Source organism: Hyperoodon ampullatus, assembly GCF_949752795.1.
Source record: "Hyperoodon ampullatus genome assembly, chromosome: 13".
Classification (NCBI taxonomy): Eukaryota; Metazoa; Chordata; class Mammalia; order Artiodactyla; family Ziphiidae; genus Hyperoodon; species Hyperoodon ampullatus.
The window spans coordinates 17,427,095-17,454,257 of NC_136926.1; the positions used below are offsets into that span (position 1 = coordinate 17,427,095).

General features: G+C 48.1%; 1 protein-coding gene across 2 annotated transcripts in view; it reads left to right on the plus strand.

Annotated features, from left to right (window-relative positions):
- ACADS (acyl-CoA dehydrogenase short chain) overlaps positions 1-22,946 on the plus strand; it is a gene marked incomplete at its 5' end in the record, with an annotated part of 30,080 nt that extends 7,134 nt beyond the window's left edge. Inside the window, 9 exons of one of the 2 annotated variants that reach the window (XM_079718078.1) lie at positions 8,046-8,195; positions 8,430-8,541; positions 8,984-9,135; positions 9,410-9,580; positions 9,651-9,788; positions 9,955-10,050; positions 10,260-10,316; positions 10,464-10,623; positions 21,900-22,946. In XM_079718078.1, coding sequence (XP_079574204.1) covers positions 8,046-8,195; positions 8,430-8,541; positions 8,984-9,135; positions 9,410-9,580; positions 9,651-9,788; positions 9,955-10,050; positions 10,260-10,316; positions 10,464-10,616 — 1,029 coding nt within the window. In that variant the 3' untranslated portion in view covers positions 10,617-10,623; positions 21,900-22,946. Of the gene's footprint in view, positions 1-8,045; positions 8,196-8,429; positions 8,542-8,983; positions 9,136-9,409; positions 9,581-9,650; positions 9,789-9,954; positions 10,051-10,259; positions 10,317-10,463; positions 11,269-21,899 lie in introns of those variants that run through there. The other variant, XM_079718077.1, reaches the window with a different exon arrangement.
- Positions 22,947-27,163: the final 4,217 nt, after the last annotated feature.

The following is a 27,163-nucleotide window of genomic DNA, read 5'->3' on the forward strand; positions in this document are numbered from 1 at the left end:
ATATGGGATCTTCCCGGACCGGGGCACGAACCCGTGTCCCCTGCATCGGCAGGTGGACTCTCAACCACTGTGCCACCAGGGAAGCCCCTCTTCTTCCTTTTGATTGTACTGTCTCTTCTCTCCACTGCCATTGTCTCCAATTTTTTTTTTTTGTGACCACACCGTGTGGCATGTGGTATTTTAGTTCCCCAACCAGGAATCCAACCTGTGGCCCCTGCAGTGGAAGCATAGAGTCTTAACCACTGGACCGCCAGGGAAGTCCATGTCTCCAATTTTTTTCTAGAATGTTCCTGCAGCTGGCCATGGCATATTGCCAGAAATCTCGAGATCCACTTCAGAATGAGAAAGGTTGGGGGAAATAGCATGCTAGTGAAGTCGCTTGGGTGCAGTCATTGTGAACTCCTACAGCTTTTTATTCAGACAGAGAGAACTGTCAGGAGAGCCAGAGGGCAGCAGTGTGGTGTAGAGACGAGTGCCAGGAGTTCTGGCTTCCCCATCCAGGTGTTCCAGGACTGGCACCATCTGCACGTGAGCCCCCTTCCATGACAGGAAAATGGGGTAATCCTTGTCCTGCCTACACTCCGTCTGGGAATTTTGGTTTCTGTTCTGTTTCTTGGGGTGAAATGGTGTCATGGTGTGATCGGCTGATCTGTCATTTATCCCAGGGTTGTGTACTGGAGATAGAGGCTGAAGAGGCGGTGGGTCTTAGTGTCCAGGGAAGATGGGTGGCGCGTGTAGGGTGAGACAATTGGGGCTTTTTTTCTTTTTCAGCTCAGTCTCTTTTGCTGTTTGGCCGGAGAAAGCAGTTCAGCAGGGTTCCTGTCCAGGCTTGAGCATGAATCTTGGGGACCCTGCGTATTTCTGGCACCTGGTAGAATACGACCCTGGCTTCTGACCCAGCACAGGCATTCCCCATAAAACACTATTCCACCCTGGAATAGGTTTGTTGCAGGCCCTAAGTGTGGGTTCAGAAGGGGCTCTGGGACTTCCCTGGCAGTCCAGTGGTTAAGACTCTGCGCTTCCAGTGCAGGGGCATGGGTTCGATCCCTGGTCAGGGGACGAAGATCCCACGTTCTGTGCAGTGCAGCCAAAAACCAAAGAAAATTAAAAAAAAAAAGGTGGGGGGGGGCTCTGTTCTGAGGCCACGGTCCTGCTGGCACAGGGCTTTGTGAGTCGCCGGGTCGTGTTCAGAGACGACCCTGCCTCAACCACTGTCTCCTTTCCACTCCCACCCCCTCCTTGATTCCCACCAGCTGCAATGATGCAGCTTTTCTGAGCAGCATCACCCCCGCTGGCCCCAGGTGCACGGTGACCACAGAATTTTTTTTAAGCGATTCTCGAAATGACACATCCCTGGGAGCTCTGAGTCTCATTTATCACTGTGTACTAGCTTCTCGTTGCTGTTGTAACAAATTACCGCAGACTCAGTGGCTTAGAATAGTACACATTTAGTATCTGACAGTTCCTGGAGGGCAGAAATCCAAAGTGGGTCTCTCTGGGCTTAAAATCAAGGTGTGGGCAGGCCTGCGTCCCTTCCAGTGGCTCTAGGGGAGAATCACTTCCTTGCCTTTCCCAGCTTCTAGTGGCCGCCTGCATTCCTTGGCTCATGACCGCACCCCCCCCCTCCAGCCAGCATCCCAGTCACTCCAGCCTCTGCTTTCATTGTCCCATCTCCTTCTCTGCCCCTCCTGTCTCCGTCTTTCCCTTACAAGGACCCTGCGATGACATTAGCCCCCCTGGATCATCCAGGGCAGCCCCCCACCTCATGATCCTTCGCTTAATCTCTCCTGCAGAGTCCCTTTTGCCACGTGAGGAAACATATTCACAGGTCCCGGGGATTAGGACGTGCTCGGCTTTGGGGGGCTGTCATTCTGCCTCCCACGCACTGGCCGTCTCCTCCCCTGTGTTACACGGGAGACCCTGAGCACGGTCAGGCCCACCCCAAGCTTAGAGTCTTACAGGAGTTTCCCATGGGAACAACTCAAGGCAGAATCAAACAAGCAGGTTCATAGAGGGACACAAATCATTATGGAAGTTCAGCAGATTCACCAGTGCCCCTCCTCCCAGACATCACTGTCAAGACAAGAACTTATCAGTCACTCAATGATAATAAATGCCGTTCACTTGCTCATCATTGCTAATTCTTAGAGAACTGCCTATCAAAACTACAATGAGGGGGCTTCCCTAGTGGCGCAGCGGGTGAGAGTCCGCCTGCCGATGCAGGGGACACGGGTTCGTGCCCCGGTCCGGGAAGATCCCACATGCCGCGGAGCGGCTGGGCCCGTGAGCCATGGCCGCTGAGCCTGCGCGTCCGGAGCCTGTGCTCCGCAACGGGAGAGGCCACAAAAGTGAGAGGCCCGCGTACCGCCAAAAAAAAAAAAAAGAAAAAAAAAAAACTACAATGAGGTACCACCTCACACCGGTCAGAATGGCCATCATTAAAAAGTCTACGAAAGCACTGAAATTGAAACTGTGATTAAAAATCTTCCAACAAACAAAAGCCCAGGACCAGATGGCTTCACAGGCGAATTCTATCAAACATTTAGAGAAGAGTTAACACCCATCCTTCTCAAACTCTTCCAAAATATAGCAGAGGGAGGAGCACTCCCAAACTCATTCTATGAGGCCACCATCACCCTGATACCAAAACCAGGCAGGGATGTCAGAAAGAAAGAAAACTACAGGCCAATATCACTGATGAACATAGATGCAAAAATCCTCAACAAAATACTAGCAAACAGAATCCAACAGCACATTAAAAGGATCATACACCATGATCAAGTGGGGTTTATTCCAGGAATGCAAGGATTCTTCAATATACGCAAATCAATCAATGTGATACACCATATTAACAAACTGAAGAAGAAAAACCATATGATCATCTCAATAGATGCAGAGAAAGCTTTTGACAAAATTCAACACCCTTTTATGATAAAAACCCTGCAGAAAGTAGGCATAGAGGGAACTTTCCTCAACATAATAAAGGCCATATATGACAAACCCACAGCCAACATCATCCTCAATGGTGAAAAACTGAAACCATTTCCACTAAGATCAGGAACAAGACAAGGCTGCCCACTCTCACCACTCTTATTCAACTTAGTTTTGGAAGTTTTAGCCACAGCAATCAGAGAAGAAAAGGAAATAAAAGGAATCCAAATTGGAAAAGAAGAAGTAAAGCTGTCACTGTTTGCAGATGACATGATACTATCCATAGAGAATCCTAAAGATGCTACCAGAAAACTACTAGAGCTAATCAATGAATTTGGTAAAGTAGCAGGATACAAAATTAATGCACAGAAATCTCTGGCATTCCTGTACACTAATGATGAAAAATCTGAAAGTGAAATCAAGAAAACACTCCCATTTACCATTGCAACAAAAAGAATAAAATATCTAGGAATAAACCTACCTAAGGAGACAAAAGACCTGTATGCAGAAAATTATAAGACACTGATGAAAGAAATTAAAGATGATACAAATAGATGGAGAGATATACCATGCTCCTGGATTGGAAGAATCAATATTGTGAAAATGACTCTACTACCCAAAGCAATCTACAGATTCAATGCAATCCCTATCAAACTACCACTGGCATTTTTCACAGAACTAGAGCAAAAAATTTCAAAATTTGTTTGGCAAAACAAAAGACCCCGAATAGCCAAAGCAATCTTGAGAAAGAAAAACGGAGCTGGAGGAATCCCTGACTTCAGACTATACTACAAAGCTACAGTAATCAAGACAGTGTGGTACTGGCACAAAAACAGAAAGATAGATCAATGGAACAGGATAGAAAGCCCAGAGATAAACCCACGCACATATGGCCAACTTATCTTTGATAAAGGAGGCAGGGATGTACAGTGGAGAAAGGACAGCCTCTTCAATAAGTGGTGCTGGGAAAACTGGACAGCTACATGTAAAAGTATGAGGTTAGATCATTCCCTAACACCATACACAAAAATAAGCTCAAAATGGATTAAAGAGCTAAATGTAAGGCCAGAAACTATCAAACTCTTAGAGGAAAACATAGGCAGAACACTCTATGACATAAATCACAGCAAGATCCTTTTGGACCCACCTCCTAGAGAAATGGAAATAAAAACAAAGATAAACAAATGGGACCTAATGAAACTTCAAAGCTTTTGCACAGGAAAGGAAACCATAAACAAGACCAAAAGACAACCCTCAGAATGGGAGAAAATATTTGCAAATGAAGCAACTGACAAAGGATTAATCTCCAAAATTTATAAGCAGCTCATGCAGCTCAGTAGCAAAAAAACAAACAACCCAATCCAAAAATGGGCAGAAGACTTAAATAGGCATTTCTCCAAAGAAGATATACAGACTGCCAACAAACACATGAAAGAATGCTCAACATCATTAATCATTAGAGAAATGCAAATCAAAACTACAATGAGATATCATCTCACACCAGTCAGAATGGCCATCATCAAGAAATCTAGAAACAATAAATGCTGGAGAGGGTGTGGAGAAAAGGGAACACTCTTGCAGTGCTGGTGGGAATGTGAATTGGTACAGCCACTATGGAGAACAGTATGGAGGTTCCTTAAAAGACTAAAAATAGAACTACCATATGACCCAGCAATCCCACTACTAGGCATATACCCTGAGAAAACCATAATTCAAAAAGAGACATGGACCAAAATGTTCATTGCAGCTCTATTCACAATAGCCCAGAGCTGGAAACAACCTAAGTGTCCATCATCAGATGAAAGGATAAAGAAGATGTGGCACATATATATAATGGAATATTACTCAGCCATGAAAAGAAACGAAACTGAGCTATTTGTAATGAGGTGGATAGACCTAGAGTCTGTCATACAGAGTGAAGTAAGTCAGAAAGAGAAAGACAAATACCGTATGCTAACACATATATATGGAATTTAAGAAAAAAAAATGTCATGAAGAACTTAGGGGTAAAACAGGAATAGAGACACAGACTTACTGGGGGTGGGCTTGGGGATATGGGGGGGGCTGTGACGGGGCGGGGAGAGGCATGGACGTGTATACACTGCCGGGCGTGGGGTGGATGGATGGTGGGGGGTGGCCGCGTGGCGCGGGGGGATCGGCTCGGTGCTTTGTGGCCGCCTGGAGGGGTGGGATGGGGAGGGTGGGAGGGAGGGAGACGCAGGAGGGAGGGGATGTGGGAACAGATGTATATGTATGACTGATTCACTTTGTTGTAAAGCAGAGACTAATAAAAAAGAAAAAAAAGTCTACGAATAATAAATGCTGGAGAGCGTATGGAGAAAAGGGAACTCTCCTACACTGTTGGTGGGAATGTAAATCGGTGAAGTCACTATGGAGAACAGTATGGAGGTTCCTTAAAAAACTAAAAATAGAGCTACCATGTGATCCAGCAATCCCACTCCTGGGCATATACCCAGACAAAACTATAATTTGAAAAGATACATGTACCTCTGTGTTCATAGCAGCACTATTTACAATAGCCAAGACCTGGAAACAACCTAAATGCCCATCGACCGATGAACAGATAAAGAAGATGTGGTACATATATACAGTGGAATACTACTCAGCCATTAAAAAGAATGAAATAATGCCCTTTGCAGCAACATGCATGGACCTAGAGATTATCATACTAAGCAAAGTAAGTCAGAGGAAGACAAGTACCATGTGATATCACTTATATGTGGAATCTAAAATACAGCACACATGAAGCTATCTACAAAACAGAAATAGACTTACAGAATTAGAGAACAGACTTGTGGTTGCCAAGGGGAGGGAAGGATTGGGAGTTTGGAATTAGTATATCCAAACTATTATATATAGGATGGATAAACAGTAAGGTCTTATTGTATAGCACAGGGAACTATATTTAACATCCTGTGATAAACCATAATGGAAAAGAATATGAAAAAGACTATATAGATGTATAACGGAGTCACTTTGCTGTACAGCAGAAATTAATACAACATTGTAAATCAGCTATACTTCAATAAAATTTTTTAAACAGTGCCATTCACCGATCACTCACCTCGCGCCAGGTACTGGGCTCAGCATTTTATATATATATTGTCTCAGTTAGTCCTTAAAACAGTTCTATGAAGTAAGTACTATTTGGGGAAGGGGGAATCAAACTTTTATAATCACAGAAGTAATACTAATTATAGACAAATGAGAAAATATGGCAGACATTCTTACTGATTTGCTTCATTGAAGTCAGCATAGTCTAAGAACACGGTTACAGGAATCAAATGATATAAAATGATTTTCTTTTTATGAATTTATTTATATTTTATTTTTGGCTGCGTTGTGTCCTCATTGCTGCACGCAGGCTTCTCTCTAGTTGCGGCGAGCGGGGGCTACTCTTCGTTGAGGTGCGCAGGCTTCTCATTGCGGTGGCTTCTCTTGTTGTGGAGCATGGCTCTAGGCGTGTGGGCTTCAGTAGTTGCAGCACGTGGGCTCAGTAGTTGTGGCTCGCGGGCTCCAGAGCACAGGCTCAGTAGTTGTGGTGCACGGGCTTAGTTGCTCTGCGGCATGTGGGATCTTCCTGGACCAGGGATTGAACCTGTGTCCCCTGCATTGGCAGGCGGATTCTTTTTTATAAATTTATTTATTTATTTATTTTTGGCTATGTTGGGTCTTCGTTGCTGCGCGCGGGCTTTCTCTGATTGCGGCGAGCGGGGGCTACTCTTTGTTGTGGTTCGCGGGCTTCTCATTGTGGTGGCTTCTCTTGTTGTGGAGCACAGGCTCTAGGCACGTGGACTTCAATAGTTGCAGCACGTGGGCTCAGTAGTTGTGGCTCGTGGGCTCTAGAGCGCAGGCTCAGGAGTTGTGGCACACTGGGCTTAGTTGCTCCGCAGCATGTGGGATCTTCCCGGACCAGGGCTCGAACCCATGTCCCCTGCATTGGCAGGCGGATTCTTAACCACTGCACCACCAGGGAAGTCCTAAAATGATTTTCTAATGAAAAGCAACGGTCCCTCTTCTACCCCAGCCTGCTGCATAGAGGCCATTGGTTTTAGTTGTTTCTTCTCAAAGCTACGCAGGTTCTGTTGTGGTCCCTGTTTCCCAGGTGGGGAGCAGGCTGACAGAGGGTAAGGAATCTGTCCTAGGAACCTGCTGAAGGGTCTGAGCTGGTTGAGGTCCTGGAGTCAGTGCTGGGTTTCAGTCCCAGCCCCACCACTTACAAGCTCCGCCCCGAACTGGTTGCTTCACCTCCCTGAGCTCCAGTTTCCTCACCTGTGACATGAGGTTGACTCAGCATTGTCCTCACAGAGCTTCGGTGAGACTCAAATTGAAGAGTACACATAAAGCATTTTTCAGCGTTGGGCATTGATAATTAACGATGACCACCACTGGTATTCCAGGTCAAAAATTCCAAGCTTCTTCCCGTTTATTCATTCTTTCACTGGCATTGGAATATAGCAGTGGACAAAACCGCACTGTCTCTGCCCTCGTGGTCACGGAGAAAGACCTTAATCAGAATAAGCACGTGAATAGGTGTGAAATTACAGCTGCACAAGCACCACTAAGGAGAGGCACAGATGCCGCAGGAGAGTGTGATTAAAGGATTGGACTCAGTGAGGTCAGAGATGGCCATGCAGCAGAAGGGATGCTTGAGCTGAGCCCCAAGGACGGGAGGAGATAATAACTAGTTGATAAAGGGCATCACTGACAGGAAACAGCATGTGCAAAGGCCCTGTGCTGGGGAGGGGAAGTGTGGTACGTGTAAGGGACTGAAAGATGGTCTATGTGGCGCTGTGCTGCCCTGCCCTGCCCCCTACCTCAGAGGCCCCCAAAGCCTTCTTGTGCCTTCTGTCTGCTCACTGGTTGTGTCTGTAGACACAGGGTAGAGTTGGGGTGGAATGTGGGGACAGGACGGCTTGAATGAATGGTGCTGTCTTGCAGACTCAGCCTCGGGGCTCCCGGGGTAGGTGGATGTGGCCACATGACCTGAGTTCCTGCAGGCACTGGCTCAGGGGCAGGAGGGTTGGGGGTGGAGAGGGTGGGCACCGTCCCCCGGCAGCTGCCCTTGCCATGACATCCTTCCCTGGGGCCAGGTGAAGAAGATGGGTGAGCTGGGGCTCATGGCCATGGATGTGCCCGAGGAGTTTGGCGGTGCCGGCCTCGATTACCTGGCCTACGCCATCGCCATGGAGGAGATCAGCCGGGGCTGCGCCTCCACTGGAGTCATCATGAGCGTCAACAACGTGAGTCTCGCGCCTGGGCCCTGGATACACCGGTGAAGGGGAAGCTCCTGTGGGTGGGCAGGCCCTCTACCACACAGCCCCACATCCGGGGCGCAGCCCGGCCTTGGCTCCCTGCCCGCCTCTGGACCTGTCCCTTGCGTGGGCCTCTGGAGAGAGGAGGCCTGGGGGTGGGTACGCGGGCGGGCAGGTGTTCTGGGCTGGAAGGCCTCCGACCGCTCTGCACTGTCCCCCCAGTCCCTCTACTTGGGGCCTATCCTGAAGTTTGGCTCCAAGGAGCAGAAGAAGCAGTGGCTCACTCCTTTCACCAGCGGCGACAAAATTGGCTGCTTTGCCCTCAGTGAACCAGGTATCACCGTGGGACAGTGGTCTGCCCCTGTCCCCTCCCCTCAGAATCGGGGTGACAGACTCAGGCTGGGGCCAGTGCTGAGCTGGGTCAGCTGCTCGTTGCCTCCCGGGGCAGGAGGGCAGGAGTGAGGGCCTGGGGTGGAGCTCTGGCTGCTGGGATCGCCACAGAGCCCGGGCTCGCCTCGGCTGAGCTGGGAGGGAGGGACTTGGGCCCTGGGGTCCCTTTGGCTTGAAGACACCCAGCTGTCACATCCCCCCCATCCCCCCACCCCGAGAGCTGTGGGAGCCGGTGCGGCCCTCGAGCCTTCTCTCAGGAGCCAGACCCTGATCCCTTGGACCCGGTTCTGGCTCACCAGCCAGGGGTGAGGCCGGGTTCCGGGTGAGTTGGTGGCGGTGCCCTCGGAGGGTGGAGGCGGTGGACTCTGAGTCTGCGTGTGGGGCAGGGAACGGCAGCGACGCGGGGGCCGCCGCCACCACTGCCTGGGCAGACGGTGACTCGTGGGTCCTGAGTGGCACCAAAGCCTGGATCACCAACTCCTGGGAGGCCTCGGCCGCTGTGGTCTTCGCCAGCACGGACAGATCCTTGCAGAACAAGGTGGGGACCCCGAAGGGAGGTCAGTGAGATGTTCAGTTTCTAGATCCCAACCTCCTTGGTCCGATGGAGCTGTTCTTGCTCTGGGGCACTTGCCGCTGTCCTTGTCCCTCTCCCTCCCCGGGCAGCGCCTTCCCCGGAGGAGCGGGCAGAGGGCGTCACCGCGAGGTTCTGAGGGAGGTGGAGGGAAGGGATAGGAGCTGGTGGCTGTGGTGATTTGTGTGAGGGGCGTGGCCTTGAGCTGGTGAAAAAGTCACTGGGCGCGTCTGGCCTCCAGGGCATCAGTGCCTTCCTGGTTCCCATGCCAACGCCTGGGCTCACGCTAGGGAAGAAGGAAGACAAGCTGGGCATCCGGGCCTCATCCACTGCCAACCTCATCTTCGAGGACTGTCGCATCCCCAAGGACAACCTGCTGGGGGAACCGGGGATGGGCTTCAAGATTGCCATGGTGAGCCCAGCCGCGGGGGCGGGGGCCCTGGGGCCCGGCTGGCCGGCCACTGACAGGGCTGTCCTCACAGCAAACCCTGGACATGGGCCGCGTCGGCATCGCCTCCCAGGCCCTGGGCATCGCCCAGGCTGCCCTCGACTGTGCTGTGAACTACGCCGAGAACCGCACGGCCTTCGGGGCGCCCCTCACCAAGCTGCAGGTCATCCAGGTAACGAGGCACGGTGCCGCGGAGGGAGAGAGTTTCGGCCTCTCCGCTCTGCCTCCCAGGTGGCTTTCACCTGCTCCCGTGTCCTCTGCCCTCCTCCCTCCTGTCTTGCAGGGAGAGGGGAGGAAGGGCAGACACCGACTGCTGGGGTGGGACTGGGTTGTTGCAGTTCAAGTTGGCGGACATGGCCCTGGCCCTGGAGAGTGCCCGGCTGCTGACCTGGCGCGCTGCGGTGCTGAAGGATAACAAGAGGCCTTTCATCAAGGTGCCCGTGGGGCTGGGGTCTCCCTGGGCACGGCCCAGAGCTTTCGTGGTGGAGGGACTGAGGGAAGCCTCTGGGCGGGGTCCCGGTTCCTTGGGCCCGTGGGTTTATTGCTACAAGGGGTGGCTCCCCCAGGCCCACCCTGCTGAGGGCCATGTGCGGGGCGCTCCGCCCAAGGTCGAGTTTCTGACGCCACCATCCCCTGTGGTTAGGAGGCGGCAATGGCCAAGCTGGCTGCATCGGAGGCCGCAACTGCCATTACCCACCAGGTGAGTGCCCCCCGGTGCCTGGGCGAGGGAGGTCCCAAGGGTTGAGTAGCAGCGAGTGTGCCGGCTGCCCCTCCCCCGGCTGATCCTGTCCTGTTTTTCCCCTCGAGTGGGGGTCTTCTCCTCCTGAGCCCCTGCTTTCCGCCTTAGGCCATGCAGATCCTGGGTGGCATGGGCTACGTGACAGAGATGCCAGCCGAGCGGCACTACCGTGACGCTCGCATCACTGAGATTTATGAAGGCACCAGTGAGATCCAGAGGCTGGTGATCGCCGGGCACCTGCTCAGGAGCTACCGGAGCTGAACCCTCGGTAGGGCCAACAGTGCCCGCCGGGATCCGGGCTGGCCTGAGGACCAGGGGAAAGTGGGCAGGAGCCACGTGGCCTTCCCCCTGACTCCCTGTCAAGGCCTGTGGGGCAGAACAGCAGGGGCCACGCCTCCTCTCGCCAGGGTCCCCAGACCCAGTCTTCTGGGTGGACCTGCCGCCCTCAGCTCTATCCGCCCCAGACTAAGCTGCCTGGGAGAAAGGAAAAGCGGGGCTGTGGTCTGAGGATGCCCGTCCTCAGCTCAGGTTCTTGGCTTTGTTCCCTCTCCACCACCGACTGTGCCTTATTCTCTTCATCTGGAGGCTGGGCCGTGGGAAGGGAGAAATTACCACTTGAGGACTCCCCAGTTCTCTTCTGTGGGTCCTGGCGCTTAGCGTGAGACCTGGTGTCTACTCTTTCCTCTGAGGTCAGGAGTCTGGAGGAGTGGGATGCGGTGGGGGCCGCTGGAATGACCAGGCCTCAAAGCAGAAGTGGTGTTCTCTCTGGCCCTGTAGCCTCAGGGCTGGGTCATTGTGGAAGCTGCCCTGCGTCCCATTAACCTGTTCTTTGTAAAGTATAAATGAGTGCAGGTGGGTGGTCTGATTCGTGCTGTGGGATGATCACCTGTGGGAACTAAGTAATAAATCATACCTGTTCCCTGACCCTCCTGTCCTTGCTTGGGTGCTGCTGGGGAGGGAAAGATGGTCCTTTAATCTGCTCTCTTGCAACCCCCCCATTCTGTGTGTGTGAGAGAGAGAGGGAGAGGGAGGGAGAGGGAGAGGGAGGGAGTGTGTGAGATTATGTGAAGGAGAGGGAGTGTGTGAGATTATGTGAAGCCAGCTGCAGCGGGAGGGTCCATTTCCACCCCGGGAGAGCTCCAGCACGAAGCAGGGTTGATGCAGTTCAGGAGAATAAGTGCTTGGGTGTCTAGGAGACCGACTGCTGAGCAGGGAGGGCCAGCCAGGTTAGGGCCTCCGGCGGGCAGCCGGGTGAGTGAGTGCCAGCCTCAGGGCAGGAGGAAGGAGGTTGCAGAGGGGCTGTGGGGAGAGGAGAGGGGAAGGAGCAAAGCCAAGGAGACGGAGACTTGGGAAGCTTCTGTTTTGCTCACTATCTGTTCACCGAGGGCCAGCACTGAGCCTGTAGTGAGAGGGTCCTGTATCGAACCGAACTCAGGTCCACTCGCCCGACGTGCAGCAAAGCCAGTCAGCTGACAGCAGGTTGTGGTGAAGGACCGCAAGTGTTTATTGCAGGCCCCAAGCAACGGAGTGGAGACAAGCCTCAGATCCCCTCCAGGTGGTGCTGGAGTTGGGGGTTTCTTAAGGGGAGAACAGAGAGGCTGAGATTAATCATTTCTGTGATTAGTGGTAGTTCCGGGAGTCAGGATGTCTCTGGTTTAGGGTTCTTTGGCCGGGTGGCCCATGGCTCAGGGGTCTGTGAACTCATCTTGCCCTGGAGAAACACCCTGAGTTTGTGTGGTAATGGCATCTGTGATGGCAATTTTAGCACATTAACAATGTTATTGACAACAGCAGTTGTAGTCATCTGACGCTGGTTGATTAGAGTTCAGTTAGCACAGGATTGAGGCCAGAGGGTATAAGAAAGGAGATGAAGTTTTGGTTAGAGATTAATCACCAGCTCAGCAAGGGAGCTGGTTTTTTTTTTTTTTTTTTTTTTTTTTTGGTGGTACGCGGGCCTCTCACTGCTGTGGCCTCTCGCGCTGCGGAGCACAGGCTCGGGACGCGCAGGCCCAGCGACCATGGCTCACAGGCCCAGCCGTTCTGCGGCATGTGGGATCCTCCTGGACCGGGGCACGAACCCGTGTCCCCTGCATCGGCAGGTGGACTCTCAACCACTGCGCCACCAGGGAAGCCCAAGGGAGCTGGTTTAAGGAGGACTCGGTTTGGGTCCTAGTGCTGCGGGGCCGGCTTTGGGCCGACGTGCCTCTGCGCGGGGAGCCCATGCTGTTAACCGCTGTGGCGCAGTGTGGAGAGCGGAGCTGCTGGGGGAGAAACGGAACAGAGGGGTGAGGGCGGCGGGAAGAGCCCGCAGACAGTTTCAGAAGAGGTGCGGACAGCCCTCCGCAGAGCGGGAAGGGCCGGGAAGCTGACCTGCCACTGCTGTGAGGTCTCTGGAGGGAAGAGGGGACGGGAACCTGACCAGCTGGAGCCACCATCAAGTGGGCGCCCAACCACGCGGGCTCTCGCGGCGCGCGGGTTCACGTGCAGGGGTGCGGGTGAGGGGCGCCGCGCGGACGAGGCAGCCTCCAGCCCCCACCCCCACCCTCCCGCGCCAGCGCCGGCCTCGCACTGGGCTCGCGGGCAGCGCCCCGGCGCCCGAGCAAGGACTCCCTTGCCAGCGGCTCTCCGGGCGCACACGCCTCCACGGGCCGCTGTTGGCGGGGCGGGCCTCTCGGGTCTGGGCACCTGGCCCAGGTGTGCGGGGTGGAGGAGCCGGGCCCCGCAGGGCCGACAGGCGCAGCTGCGGCCCGCTTTCCCCCACTGCGCAGGCGGGCGGGGCGCGAGGGGCAACAGGAGAGGGATCCCGCTAACGAGACGCAGAGACCGCCTCCGTGCCGCCCTGCGGTCTGGTGGACGGCGCTGCCTCCTTCTCCGGGTAAGCAGCTAGCTCACACCTCTGCGGGGCCCTGGGCTCGGGTGCAAGCCGAGGGTGCGGGGGGCAGGCTGGGATTCCAGGCTTCTCCCCCGGAGCAGCCACGGTTGACCCATCCCACGTGGGAGGCAGGCGAAGGGCGGCCTCTCCCTGAGTCGCTGACCCCACGAACAGGGGCAGCGGCGTTCAGATGGCTCCACGACGCCTCCAGCGAGGTAGCCCTGGCTGCTGGCCCAGGTGAGGGTGAGGGGACAGGCAAGTGGTTGAAGCTGTCTCTGGACCTTTCCTCTAGGCAGTGGGGGACAAGAAGAGGGAGGGAGCTTTGAGGCTCAGAGGAGCCCGACCCCCAGTCCCAGGTTGGGACGCCAGGCTGGGAACCCAGCTCTCCTGCTCTGGACTCTGGCCCCTCCTGTCTTGGTCGGGCCAGTCTGCCCTACCTGTTGAAAAGCCTCTGGGCCTTGAAGGGCCAGGCGGCCAGCTAGGGCCACAGCGCTTCTTCAGGGCAAAGGGCTGGGCCATCAGAGCCCGCCCGGCCAGGGAACAGGCCTGTTTTCCCAGCTGCCGCCCCAGCTGGGCGTCTGCTTAGATGAGTCTGGAAGAACCTCAGCCTTGGGGTCATAGAGGGCCATACTGTCCTCCATTTCCGCTAAGGTCCAGTCTGTGCGCTCCAGGTCTTCCGGATGCTCTCATGGGTTGGGGGTCTCCCTCTCCTGTGCGGGGACAGGAGGTGTGGGGAGAGTCAACCACCAACCCTTTGGCTTTGACGGGGAGCAGGCCTTCCTTAGTTGAAGCTTCTCCAGCTCAGAACTGAATGCTGAACTCTGCCCTGGGTCCCCTTGAACTGGAACTATGCAAGTAGATCGCAGACATCATGTCGCTTTGTGCCCAGTGTGTGTTTCCTACGAATAAGGACAGTCACATTCACTTACACATCAGGGGGACAGTTACCAAAGTTGGGAAGCTTAACCATGGTCTGCAGACCTCACTCATGATTTGCCAGCCCGCTCAGTGCCCTTCACAGTGGTTTAAGGTCCAGGATCACACGTTGCATTTAGCTGAGGGGTCTCTTGTTTCTTTCATTCTAGGACGGTTTCTCATAATGAATTTGTTTATGGTGACATTGGCAGTTTTAAAGTGTCCAGGCTGGTTAATTTTGTAGACTGTCCCTCTGTCCAGATTAGTCTGATGGTTTCTCTGTGATAAAATGCGTGGTGTGTATTTTTGGGCAGTGATAGTGTAGTGAAGTCCCTATTTTATACCTGACTTCGACTATTAGTGTTTTATCTTTTTCTTAATTAAGATGAAGTTTATCATCTTTCTAAAATACCAATTTTAAAAAAAAATTTATTTATTTTATTTATTTTTGGCTGTGTTGGGTCTTCGTTGCTGCGCACGGGCTTTCTCTAGTTGCGGTGAGCGGGGGCTACTCTTCGTTGCGGTGCGCAGGCTTCTCATTGCGGTGGCTTCTCGTTGCAGAGCATGGGCTCTAGGCACAAGGGCTTCAGTAGTTGTGGCTCGAGGGCTCTAGAGCAAGGCTCAGTAGTTGTGGCGCACGGGCTTAGTTGCTCCGCGGCATGTGGGACCTTCCCAGATCAGGGCTTGAACCTGTGTCCTGTGCATTGGCAGGCGGATTCTTAACCACTGCGCCACCAGGGAAGCCCTAAAATACCAATTTTTGACTATTGACATTCAGTATTGTGGTTTTTAAATTAATTTTATAGTTTCCTTCTAATTTTTTTGGATTTAATTTGCTGTTTTTTTCCCCCCAGCTTCCTGGGATGAATGTTCATTGGTTTTTTCAGTCTTTTTTCTAAGGAATGAATTTAAAGTTACGCATTTCTCTCTAAGCATGGTTTTAGCTTCATTTTGTAAATTTCAGTAGATTGTATTTTCATTATTACTTAGTTTTCTGAGTTCCATTATGCTTTCTCCTTTGACTTATCAGTTGTTTCAAAGAGTATTATTTTATTTATTTTTGGCTGCATTGGGTCTTTGTTGCTGTGCACGGGCTTTCTCGTTGCAGTGAGCAGGGTCTCCTCTTCGTTGTGGAGCGCAGGCTTCTCATTGCGGTGGCTTCTCTTGTTGCAGAGCATGGGCTCTAGGCTCGCGGGCTCAGTAGTTGTGGAATGTGGGCTCAGTAGTTGTGGCTCACGGGCTTAGTTGCTCTGCGGCATGTGGGATCTTCCCAGACCAGAGCTCGAACCCGTGTCCCCTGCATTGGCAGGCAGATTCTTAACCACTGCGCCACCAGGGAAGCCCAAGAGTATTATTTTATTAAGACGGGGTTTCCGCAGTATTTTTTGTTACTGATTTTTTAAAAAATAGTGGTAAGATACACATAACATAAAATTTACCATTTTAGATTGGCACAGCACTGTAAATCAACTGTACTTCAATAAGAAAAGTTATTTTAAAAAAAGATGAACTATCCTGTGCGTGATGGCAAAGTGAGCTTTCTAAAATGCAGATCTGATCAGTACACCCTCATGTGCACTCTGAATTCCAATTTTAATAAATGACTTGCTCTTCTGCCAAAAAAATACCATTTTAACCATTTTTCTTAAAAAAAAAAAAAGTACAATTCAGTGGCATTTAGTACATGTACAGAGTTGTATAACTATCACCGCTATCTAGTTCCTGAACATTTTCATCACCCCAGAAGGCGACTCCATACCCATCGCTATTGATTTTTTTTTCTTCTTTTTTTTTGGCCATGCTATGGTGTGGCATATGGGATCTTAGTTCCCCGACCAGGGATCGAACCCATGCCCCCTGCAGTGGGAGCGGATCCTTAACCACTGGACCGCCAGGGAAGTCCCCCACCGCTATTGATTTTTGCCTTAATTGCATTGTAGTCTCAGAACATTTTCTGCATTATTTAAATTCTTTGAAATTTGTTGAGATTTGCATCATGACCCCATGTCATTTTCTATAAAAACCGAATACTTTTTAAGAGATTCTTTTTTTCCCTATTGATACACATAGCTCTAGTTCATTTATTTTGATTGCTGTATGGTGTCCCATTGTGTAAATATACTATATTTAGGTAGTTTACAGTTTTTCTCTGTTATAAACCATGGTGCAGTGAACATTCTAGACTGTGTCTCCTTGTTCAAGTGTGAGATCTTCTGAGCATTTAAATAGAAGTGGGCTTGTTGGCCTCAGGCTGTTTGTCGCTTGGGCTTTACAGATATTTGCCAGATCTCCACGGTGATTCCATCAGCACATAGCCTCCTAGCAGGGGAGGAGTGTCCATCCCTTGGTACCATCAGATTTGACAATTTTTCTTCAACCTGATTGTGATTTTAACTTGCATCCCTGGTTGCTAGAGGAGTTGCCCATCTTTTCACTGTTTATTGGCCGTTCTGGTTCCTCCTGTGAATTGCCATTTATGTCCTTTGTTTCTTCTATGGGTTATCTTTTCCTTATTGATTTGTAATCGTCATGTGGGTATAGTTTGGATGCTAATCACTTGCCAGCTGTAGAGTTGCAAAAAGACTCATACAGTGTGTGACTTTCACTTTTTAAAGTGGTTTTGCATTTTAATGTCCACTTTGAAAATTAAAAAAAAAACTTTCAGAAGTTTTATCTATACACTGTAAATGTTTCAAATACACTTTTCATGATAAAAAGTGACAGTCCCCTTCTGGGGGGGTAGTTTGGGTACCTCTTTCCGGACCTTTTGCTGTGCATCTGCGAATAGCTCAGTTATGTATTTTTCCCCCACAAATGGGATGAATGCTGTATGTATTATGCGGCCTTTACATCAAGTGACCTCTCTGTACCTCTCCTTAGCAGAAAGATTTCTCCCCCTACACATATATAGATACACACACACACACACACACCCTAGAGTTGCCCAGAACCAGAGAGAGGAGAGGTTGCTCGAGGGCCAGCCAGCTTGTCTACACATATTCCCTTTTTAAAAAGTTGGGGTAAAATATGCATAACACGAAATTTACCATTTTAACCTTTTTTTTTTTTTTTTTTTTTGCGGTACGCGGGCCTCTCTCACTGTTGTGGCCTCTCCCGTTGCAGAGCACAGGCTCTGGACGCGCAGGCTCAGCGGCCATGGCTCACGGGCCCAGCCGCTCTGCGGCATGTGGGATCTTCCCAGACCGGGGCACAAACCCATGTCTCCTGCATCGGCAGGCGGACTCTCAACCACTGCGCCACCAGGGAAGCCCAGTGGGTTCTTTTTTGAAGCCATTGAGTCCGTGGTAATTTGTTACATGGCAGTAGAAGACTAATACAGGATATAGTCTCTCTCTTCCCTTAGCAGGCCCCGTTATGCTGTGATTTAGTTGTAATTAGTGGCCGGGCAGCCAGGAGAGGTGAGGGCAGCTTCTGAGGGGGCACCTGTTGCCTTGTGGAGAAGAGGCTTCCCAAGCGTCTTCCAACACAGCAGCAGTGCCAGCTCCCCTACGGGGCTGAGCCCCCTCTGCGTGCCCAGAGTCTGGGGGTGGAGGGTGTGGAATCCACATCCCTGAGGGCATCCATCCAGATGTCTCAGTTTTGAGGACCTCCTCCTCCCCATGCCCCTCGTTTGCATAACAGATGTGCCTTGGCTGAGCATTCAGTCTCTGGAGCTCTGACTCCTTCAATTAGGGCTTTAGCTTGTCATTCAACTGTGTCTGCCCTTTTGCTGCAGGTGATAAGGGCCTCTTTGTCAGCGACTCAAATTGCAATATGTAAATGGATCAAATCAACACATTGTCCACCTTAAACTTACACAGTGTTGTATGTCAGTTATATCTCAATTTTTAAAAAAAGATCCTTTTATTTCTACTCTACACCAAGGCCCTCAGGTGCCCCCACTTAGCCATTGACTGCATGTTAACAGCTCAGTTCCTCACTATCTTTCTGCAGGGCATCGGTACAATTATACAATTCTTAATAATACTAATAGTCAACGCTATTTTTTGTAGGCATTGTCCCCTCAGCTTCCACCCCTGATTTTTTCAAATGTCTGCACCGTTACACCCACCACAGCATTTCCCTCCACCGTGATATTCCCCAGGTCACAACTGGTGAGATCTTTAGTAAATGGAGCCCTGAGTGTGCCAGGATCTATCCATGCCACCTGCCAGCCAGGACTGTATCCTCTTCCCATGCTGGTGGTGGGCAAGACAGTTCCAACTCCCTGTTTTCTCAGATCGCTCCTGGTTCCACTCGTTTTCCTCTGAGTCCTCTGAGAAGCAGAAAACAAGATGGGATTAAACATGGGAGAATTCATTAAGAGCAACGCCTCAGTGATGGGAAATAAGGAGGGAGCCGGCAAAGGCTGCGAGAGTCATTGGACCACAAGTGAAGGAGAGGAGGTTGAGAAGCATCCTAGACCTCCGTGCAGTCTAAGGAAACTTCAGCAAAGCCTCCAGGGTCTCCAGCCATCAGGGGAGTCCTATGTTTCCCAGGAATAGGCCTGCTTTAGTGTCCCTGTCGCACTTGGTCATTGACTAGGAGTAATGCGTCGGAGGTGAGGTCTTGGTGCAAACCGTACCATGGATTTTCAGGGAGAGCTGTTGAGGCCTTGGTCAGTCGTGTTCCTGGGTGTGGAGGTCTGAGAGGTGCATTTTCACGCATCCATCTTCATGTCGATCTGTACTTACTTCCCACAGTGTCATTCTGGAACTTAACATCTTTCCTGGGTTAGATTCCTTGTTTCTTAGATTCTGGCTCTTTTTTTGTTTTATTACCTAGTTTTGGCAGAGTATTTCCTCCAATAATTTCCTGAGAAAAGGGGAACGACAGGCACTTTTAAAAAGACCTTGCAGAAATTCCTTGGAGGTCCAGTGGTTAGGATTCAGCCCTCTCACTGCCAGGGGCCCGGGTTCAATCCCTGGTCGGGGAACTAAGATACCACAAGCCATGTGGCCTGGCCAAAAAAAAAAAAAAAACAAAAACCTTGTGTGTCTTAAATATTTTTATTCTATCCTTTATTAAACCCTTAATAGTTTGGCCGGGTGTAGAACCCTGGTTTGGAATTATATTTCTTCAGAATTTTGAAGGCATCAATTGTTTTTTAGCTTCCAGTGCTACCATTTAGAAGTCCAGAGCCATTCTGATTCTTGAATCTTTATAGGCGACCTGTATTTTCTCTATGAAAGCTTGTAGCATCTTTTCTTTGTTTCTGGTGTTCTGAAATGTTAAGGTGATGTGTGGTCATTTTTGGTGTGGGTGATTTTTTTTTTTTAAATTGATATATATTTGATTGTGTTAGTTTCTGGTGTACAACAAATTGATTCAGTTATACGTATATGTATGTGTGTATATATTCTTTTTCAGATTCTTTTCCATTATAGGTAATTACGAGATATTGAATATAGTTCCCTGTGCTGTACAATAGGTCCTTGTTGTTTGTTTTATATAGTGTGTATCTGTTAATCCCAAACTCCTAATTTATCTGCCCCTCTTCTTTGGTAACCGTAAGTTCGTTTTCTGTGTCTGTGAGTCTGCTTCTGTTTTGTAAATAAGTTCATTTGTCATATTTTAGATTCCACATATAAGTGATATCATATGATATTTTTCTCTGACTTAGTACAATATGATAATCTCTAGGTCCATTGATGTTGCTGCAAATAGCATTATTTCATTCTTTATGGCTGAGTAGTATTCCTGTGTGTGTGTGTGTGTGTACACATACACACCATCTTTTTTTTCATCCATTTAGCCGGGTATTTGGTGGGCTCTCTCAATCTGGGGATCCATGTTCTCAATTTCTTGGAAAATTACATTATTTCTTTGATCATTTTAGTCTCTTTTGTTTTCTTTCTAAAATTCCTATTATTATTCCTTCTGGATTTTCTTTTCTCTCCTATTTGTCTCTCTGTCCTACTCTTTGGGGGTTGTCAATTTCATCTTCCTATTTTTGTTCATTTGACAAATATGTATCGAACACCTATTTAAAGTGCTGGAGATACAGCAGTGAATAAGATCCTGCCCTTGCTGTTTTTAGTTTCTAGTTTTCATGTGTATTTCTAGTCATATTGTGCTTTGGTCAGAGAAAGCAATCAGTTGTTTCCACTTTTCAGAATATGAGAGTTTGTGAGGGTGAAATTTATGGTCAGTTTCCACCGATATTCCATGAGAAACTAAAAAGGTTATGTTTTCTGTGACAGTAAATAGAGATTAATAAAATTGATCTACTAATATTGATGCTTTGATTCAGATTCATTCATGGTTCTCATGTTTATTGCAGCACCTACTATATTTGAGATACCGTGCAAGCCATTGGGGGAGATAGTGGGTGAGCAAAAACAGGATTCCTTTTCTCAGAGTTCTTTATAGGCTAGTGGTGGTGTTAGTGGTGGGGGCAGACATTAATCAAGTAATAGCCTAAATGGGATAAGTACTATGCAGGAAAGGAACAGAGTTCTCTGAGAGCATAAAAAATAGTGGCATCTGAGCTAGACCCGTGGGTCACGGAAGGCCTCCCTGACAAGGTGACAGTTGAGCTGAGATCTGAAGGATGAGTTGGCCTTAGTGAGACCAAGAGCCCAGAGGTGAGCAGTCCAGGTCTAGGAGATGGCTTGGGCAGGTAAACGCCCTGTGGTGGGAGAGAAACACAGTCTTTAATGAATGGAAGGACGTCTGGAGGACAGAATGACGGAGCTTGGTGTGAGAGGAGCTGGAGAGGCAGGGAGGGCCATGGTGGGCATGGCCCTGAGGGTCACGTAACGGATTTCTGCCTTATCCTGAGAGCAACAGGAAACCCTTGGCTCATGGACCCAGAGGAGTGGTACGAGAATGTTTCCATTTTGAAAAGATCACTCTGGCTGTGATGTGCAGAGCAGGTGATGGTAGGTGGAAGGGAAGGTTTGTCAGGGTGAATTAGGAGGCTCCTGTCATAATCTAGGGGCAGGATGCTAGTATCTTGGATCAGGGTGGAGACAGAGGTGATGGAGAGAAATGGACAGATTCCAAGGGCATTCAGGAGGTTAAATGGACAGGAGTCAGCGATCGATTGACTGGTCATGAGGGTAGAGGGTCTTGTCCAGCTGCATGGATGATGGTGTCATTCGTGCAGAAGAGGGACACCATTGTCGGAGGTGGTGCTGGGGAGAGCACAAGACCTGGCTTAGGCATGATGAACTTTTTTCCTTCTACACCCATTCTCCTCCCCCCTGCCCCCGCCGACTTGTGTTGTCCAGGACTGAAAGACATTATGCAATTCTTCAACCACATTTAAAATTTTTTTTATTTATTTAAATTAATTTATTTTTGGCTGCGTTGGGTCTTCGTTGTGCGTGGGCTTTCTCTAGTTGTGGCGAGCAAGGGCTACTCTTCGTTACGTTGAGCGAGCTTCTCATTGTGGTGGCTTCTCTTGTGGAGCACAGGCTCTAGATGCGCGGGCTTCAGTGGTTGTGGCTCGTGGGCTCGGTAGTTGTGGCGCACGGGCTTAGTTGCTCCGCGGCATGTGGGATCTTCCCAGACCAGGGCTAGAACCCGTGTCCCCTGTATTGGCAGGCAGAACCACTGTGCCACCAGGGAAGTCCCTTCAACCACATTTTAATGTCTGTCAGTTTCTTGTCTTGCATTTCTCTTACAGTTTGATATGTTTGACAGTAAAGTTTCATGACAATGTCAGATTTTAAGATTTCTATTTTTTTATTTTTTTTTATTTTTTTTTGTGGTACGCGGGCCTCTCACTGTTGTGGCCTCTCCCGTTGCAGAGCACAGGCTCCGGACGCGCAGGCTCAGCGGCCATGGCTCACGGGCCCAGCCGCTCCGCGGCATGTGGGATCTTCCCAGACCGGGGCACGAACCCGTATCCCCTGCATCGGCAGGCGGACTCTCAACCACTGCACCACCAGGGAAGCCCTAAGATTTCTATTTTTAATTATTGTAGTAATAACTGAAAATGTTATCATTAAAGATTTGAAATTATGGACGGTCCATATTTATGACCCCCAGCCCCATTCCCCTCTCTGAAAGTAATGCTGGTTCACAGCTTGAGTTGAAATATTGTGTGGATTATGGCCCTCACCCTAATGAAACTTTTGTTGTACTTCATACTTTTTAACAAAATTCAGCATTGCTGGATATGACTATCACGTCCTTGTTTTCTTTTCTTGTGTATTTATTTGCTTGGTGTATTTTGCTCAAACTTTTACTTTGGAACTGAGTCACAAGTGGTTGGATTTATCTTTTTGGTCAAATATGAACTTTTGCTTCTAATAAATGACTTTATCCCACCTACATTAGTACCAGATTCTTGATCTTAACTTTTCCCTTTTTCATATATCCCCTTTATTAAGGCTTCCATATTGCTTTCTTTGCTCTTCATTTTTTGCCATAATGTCTTCCCCTGGGTAATTTGGAAAATTAAGGCATTTTTAGTTTTTCTCGTTGCTGTCTTTATTTTAATTAATTATTTTTAATTGAAGTATAGTTGATTTACAGTGTTTTAGATGTACAGCCAAGTGATTCACTTATACATACATATGTATATATACATATTCTTCCGATTCTTTTTCATTATAGGTTATTACAAGATACTGAACAGTTTTCTGTGCTACACGTAGGTCCTTGTTTTTTTTTTTTTTTTTTTTTTTAATTTTTTTATTTTTTATTTTTTTGCTGTACGTGGGCCTCTCACTGTTGTGGTCTCTCCCGTTGCGGAGCACAGGCTCCGGACGCACAGGCCCAGCGGCCATGGCTCACGGATCCAGCCGCTCCGCGGCATGTGGGATCCTCCCGGACCGGGGCACGAACCCGTGTCCCCCGCATCGGCAGGCGGACCCCCAACCACTGCGCCACCAGGGAAGCCCTCCTTGTTTTTTATTTTATATATAGTAGTGTGTATATGTTAATCCCAAACTTGCAATTTATACCCCCCCCCATTATCTTTAATATACTTGGGTCTATATTTCCAGTTTCTCATCTTCAGGACTGGAACAGGATATTCATTTCTCCCAGACACAAGAAATCACCATGCATTTCTGCTTCCTTCTCTGCCTTTCACTTCGCACTTTTGTTGGTGCCTCCCTGCATTTTTATCATTTTTTAAACTGCACTTTTTATTACTGCATCATGTATCTTCTACTTCAAGAATGATGACAAGTGATATCATTTTATGACTAATTCCCTTCCGTGAGGAGGAGGAGGAGGTGGATGTCTTGCTTCTCTTCACCTCTAGGAGTGGGACTGGCCTGAGGCACCTTCGCCCCATGGGGAGGGGGTCTGGGACAGGGACAGCTTGGGCAGCCTCATCCAGTCCCAGGAAACACAGGCCAACAGCCTGGCCTGTGGCCTGGAGTCTGTGGTCAACAGCAGGGCTTTCCTGGGGACACAGACCGCAGTCAGCATACACTCGGTGACCACTGGCTCCTTCCTGCCACCAGCCCTTGCACTGGCTGTCCCCACCACCTCGCAAAATTTTCTTTTCTTTTTTTCCTCTGGCCGCACTACGTGGCTTGCAGATCTCAGTTTTCCGACCAGGGATTGAACCCGGGTCACAGCAGTGAAAGCCCGGAATCCTAACCACTAGGCAACCAGAGAACTTCCCCCAATTTTCTTCTAATAGAATTTTTATTATTACTTAATACAGGCACGAATTAAAAACTCAAAACAGTACAAAAATGCCCAGAGTGAAGCCAGCCTTCTTCGTGTCCCCCCTCCCTGCAGCGCAGTGACTGTTACCTTCTAAGTTACTTCCTTGTAACTTCCTAGAGCTGTCTATGCCTGGACAATTGTGAACTGGCCACACTATGTATTGTTCTGCACCTTGCTTTTTCCAGTTAACAATGTATCTTGAAGATCACCTTGATATTAGTACTTGTAGATCTGCCTTGTGCTTCTTTAACAGCTCCGTGGCATCCACTTCTGTGGAGGTACCATGATGTAAATTCACTGATGAGACGACATTTTCGTTAGCTCTTCTTTATTCCAGTGATGACTGCACAGAACATCCCTGGCACATGTAAACATTATATGTGCTAGCTTTTATGATCATCTTTCCCTTCTAACTCTCAGAACAAACCTGGGTGGCAGGCGGTGTTATTTCCATCTGGAATTCCTAATAGAGTGAGAAGGTCTGAATGGCATCTATCTTCTATGTTTCTTCACCTCTTTTTCGCATTTCTGTCTCTGTCTCTGTGCTACATTCTGGGTAATTCCCTCAGCCATCTTCAGCTTTAAGTAATTATTCAGTCTCCATTTATCCCTTCCATCTATTAAAATCTTCTTTCGTGGTTGTTTTAGAATTTGTAAGTTTGTTTGCTTGTTTATTCTTGGCCGTGACACGTGGCATGTAGGATCTTAGTTCCCGGACCAGGGATTGAATCCACGCCGCCTGCAGTGGAAGCATGGAGTCTTAACAACTGGACTGCCAGGAAAGTCCCCTTGTAAGTTTATTTTTATATCTAAAAGATTTTAAGGATAATTACAAGCACAAGCATATACAAGATTAAAAAATCTGACAAAGTCAATTATATAGTTGATTAAAGCAATGATTAGGGAAATCATGAGCAAAATTTATCCTTGCACATCCCAAAACATGAATTTCTGAATAACCTTTTTTTCCCCCTCAGATTCCTATTTTCTGCTGATTTCTTTCAATATTAAGTATGATGCTTATTTTTTGTAGGTGCCCATTATCAAACAACGACATTCCTTTCTATTGCTAGTTTGCTGGAAGTTTTTTATAATGAATGGATATTGTATTTTATTAAATGCCTTTTGTGCATCTGCTTTTTTCTTTTTTAGTCTGTTGATATGAATGATTGATCTTTGAACGTTAAACCAAACTTGCATTCGTGGAATAAACTCCACTTGATCATGATATATTATCCTTTTTGTATGTTTTTGGATTCACTTTGCTAAAATTTTGTTAGGAATTTTTATGTCTGTGTTCATGGGGGATAATGGTCTGTAGTTGTTTATTTTTTTATTTATTTTGGCTGTGCTGGGTCTTAGTTGCCGCCTGTGGGCTCTAGTTCCCCCACCAGAGATCGAACCCGGGCCCCTTGCATTAGGAGCATGGAGTCTTACCCACTGGACCACCAGGCAAGTCCGTAGTCTGTAGTTTTCTTATCTTGCAGTGTTTTTCTGGTTTTGGTATCAGGGAAATGCTTCCCCAATAGAGGAAGCATTTCCTTCTCTTCAATTTTCTGGAAGAATTTGTGTAGAATTGGTAATATTTCTTTCTTAAATATTTGTTAGAATTCACCATTGAAGGTATATGGGCCTGGAGTTTTCTTTGTGGGAAGGTTTTTAACCATAAATTCAATTTAATAGATGTAGGGCTATTCAGGTTATCTATTACCTCTTCATTGAGCTTTGGTAGTTTTTATCTTTCAAGAAATTCAGCCATTTCAGGATGGGGCCAGAGGAGGAGGATGAGGAGGGAAAAAAAAAAGAAATTTGTCCATTTCAATTAAATGCTCGAATTTATTGCCATTAAGGTTATCCATAACATTCTATTAATATCCTTTTAATGTCTACAGAATCTCTGCAGAGGGATGTTCCCATTCTCATTCTTGATGTTGGTAATTTGTGTCTCCCCACTGCCCCATCCATTTGGTTAAATTTTTATGAATTTTATCGATCTTCTTGAAGAATCAGCTTTTGGTTTAACTGATTTCTCTGTTATTTTTCTGTATTTGATTTGATTTTTGTGCCTTTATTATTTCCTCTGTGCTTACTTTGGTCTTCATATTCTATTTTCTTAAGATGGAAACTTAGGTAATTTGAGATTTTTCTTCATTTAAATATGAGCATTTAAAATATAAATTCTTGGGAATTCTCTGGCAGTCCAGTGGTTAGGACTTGGAAACATTCACTGCTGGGGCCCGGGTTCAATTCCTGGTCAGGGAACTAAGACTCGCCCAAGCTGCGTGGCGTGGCAAAAAAAAAAAAATCTATATCTATATATATATAGATATATATACATCTACACACACACACACACACACACACACACACATTCTAAGCATTGCTTTTGCAGTATCCCACAAGTTTGACATGTCATGTTTCCATTTCTTTCCAAATTCCATTTCTTTCCAAAGTGTTTTTTCTAACTTTTCCTGTGATCTGCCCCCCACTCTTTGATCCATGGGTTATGTAGAAGTGCATTATTTAGCTTTCAAATATTTGAGGATTTTCTAGATTTTTATTATTTTTACTTTTGTTGTGGTGGAGGACACATTTTATATTGTTCAGTCCTTTTTCATTTATTATCTTGCAGCTCAGAACATGGTCTCTCTTGGTAAATGTTCTTTGCGCACTTGGAAGGAATATGTATTCTGTTATCGTTGGGTGGAGTCTTCTATAAATGTTAATTAGGTCAAGGAGTTTGTGTTAAATCTTTGATGTCCTTTCTCATTTTCTATTTACTTGGTCTATAAATTACTGAGGGAGGGATATAGAAACCTCAACTATACTTGTGGATTAGACTATTTTTCCTCTTATTTCTGTCAGTTTTTGCTTCATGTGTTTTGAAGTTCTACAATTAGCTGCATAAACATTTAGGATTATTATGTACTTCAGATAAATTAACTACTTTATTATTATGGAATGATCTGCTTTAATAATGTTCCTTGTTCTGAAATCTATTTTGATATTAATGTAGCCACTCCATCTTTCTAATGGTTGGTGTTAGCATTATATATATTTTCCATCCTTTTTTTTTTTTTTTTTTTTTTGCGGTACGCGGGCCTCTCACTGTTGTGGCCTCTCCCGTTGCGGAGCACAGGCTCCGGACGCGCAGGCTCAGCGGCCATGGCTCACGGGTCCCAGCCACTCCACGGCATGTGGGATCTTCCCAGACCGGGGCACGAAACCGTGTTCCCTGCATCGGCAGGCAGACTCTCAACCACTGTGCCACCAGGGAAGCCCCTTTCCATCCTTTTAATCTATGTGTCTTTATGCTTAAAGTTGGTTTCTCAAAGGTAGTATATAATTGCACCTTGCTTTCAAAATCCCATCTGAGAATTTC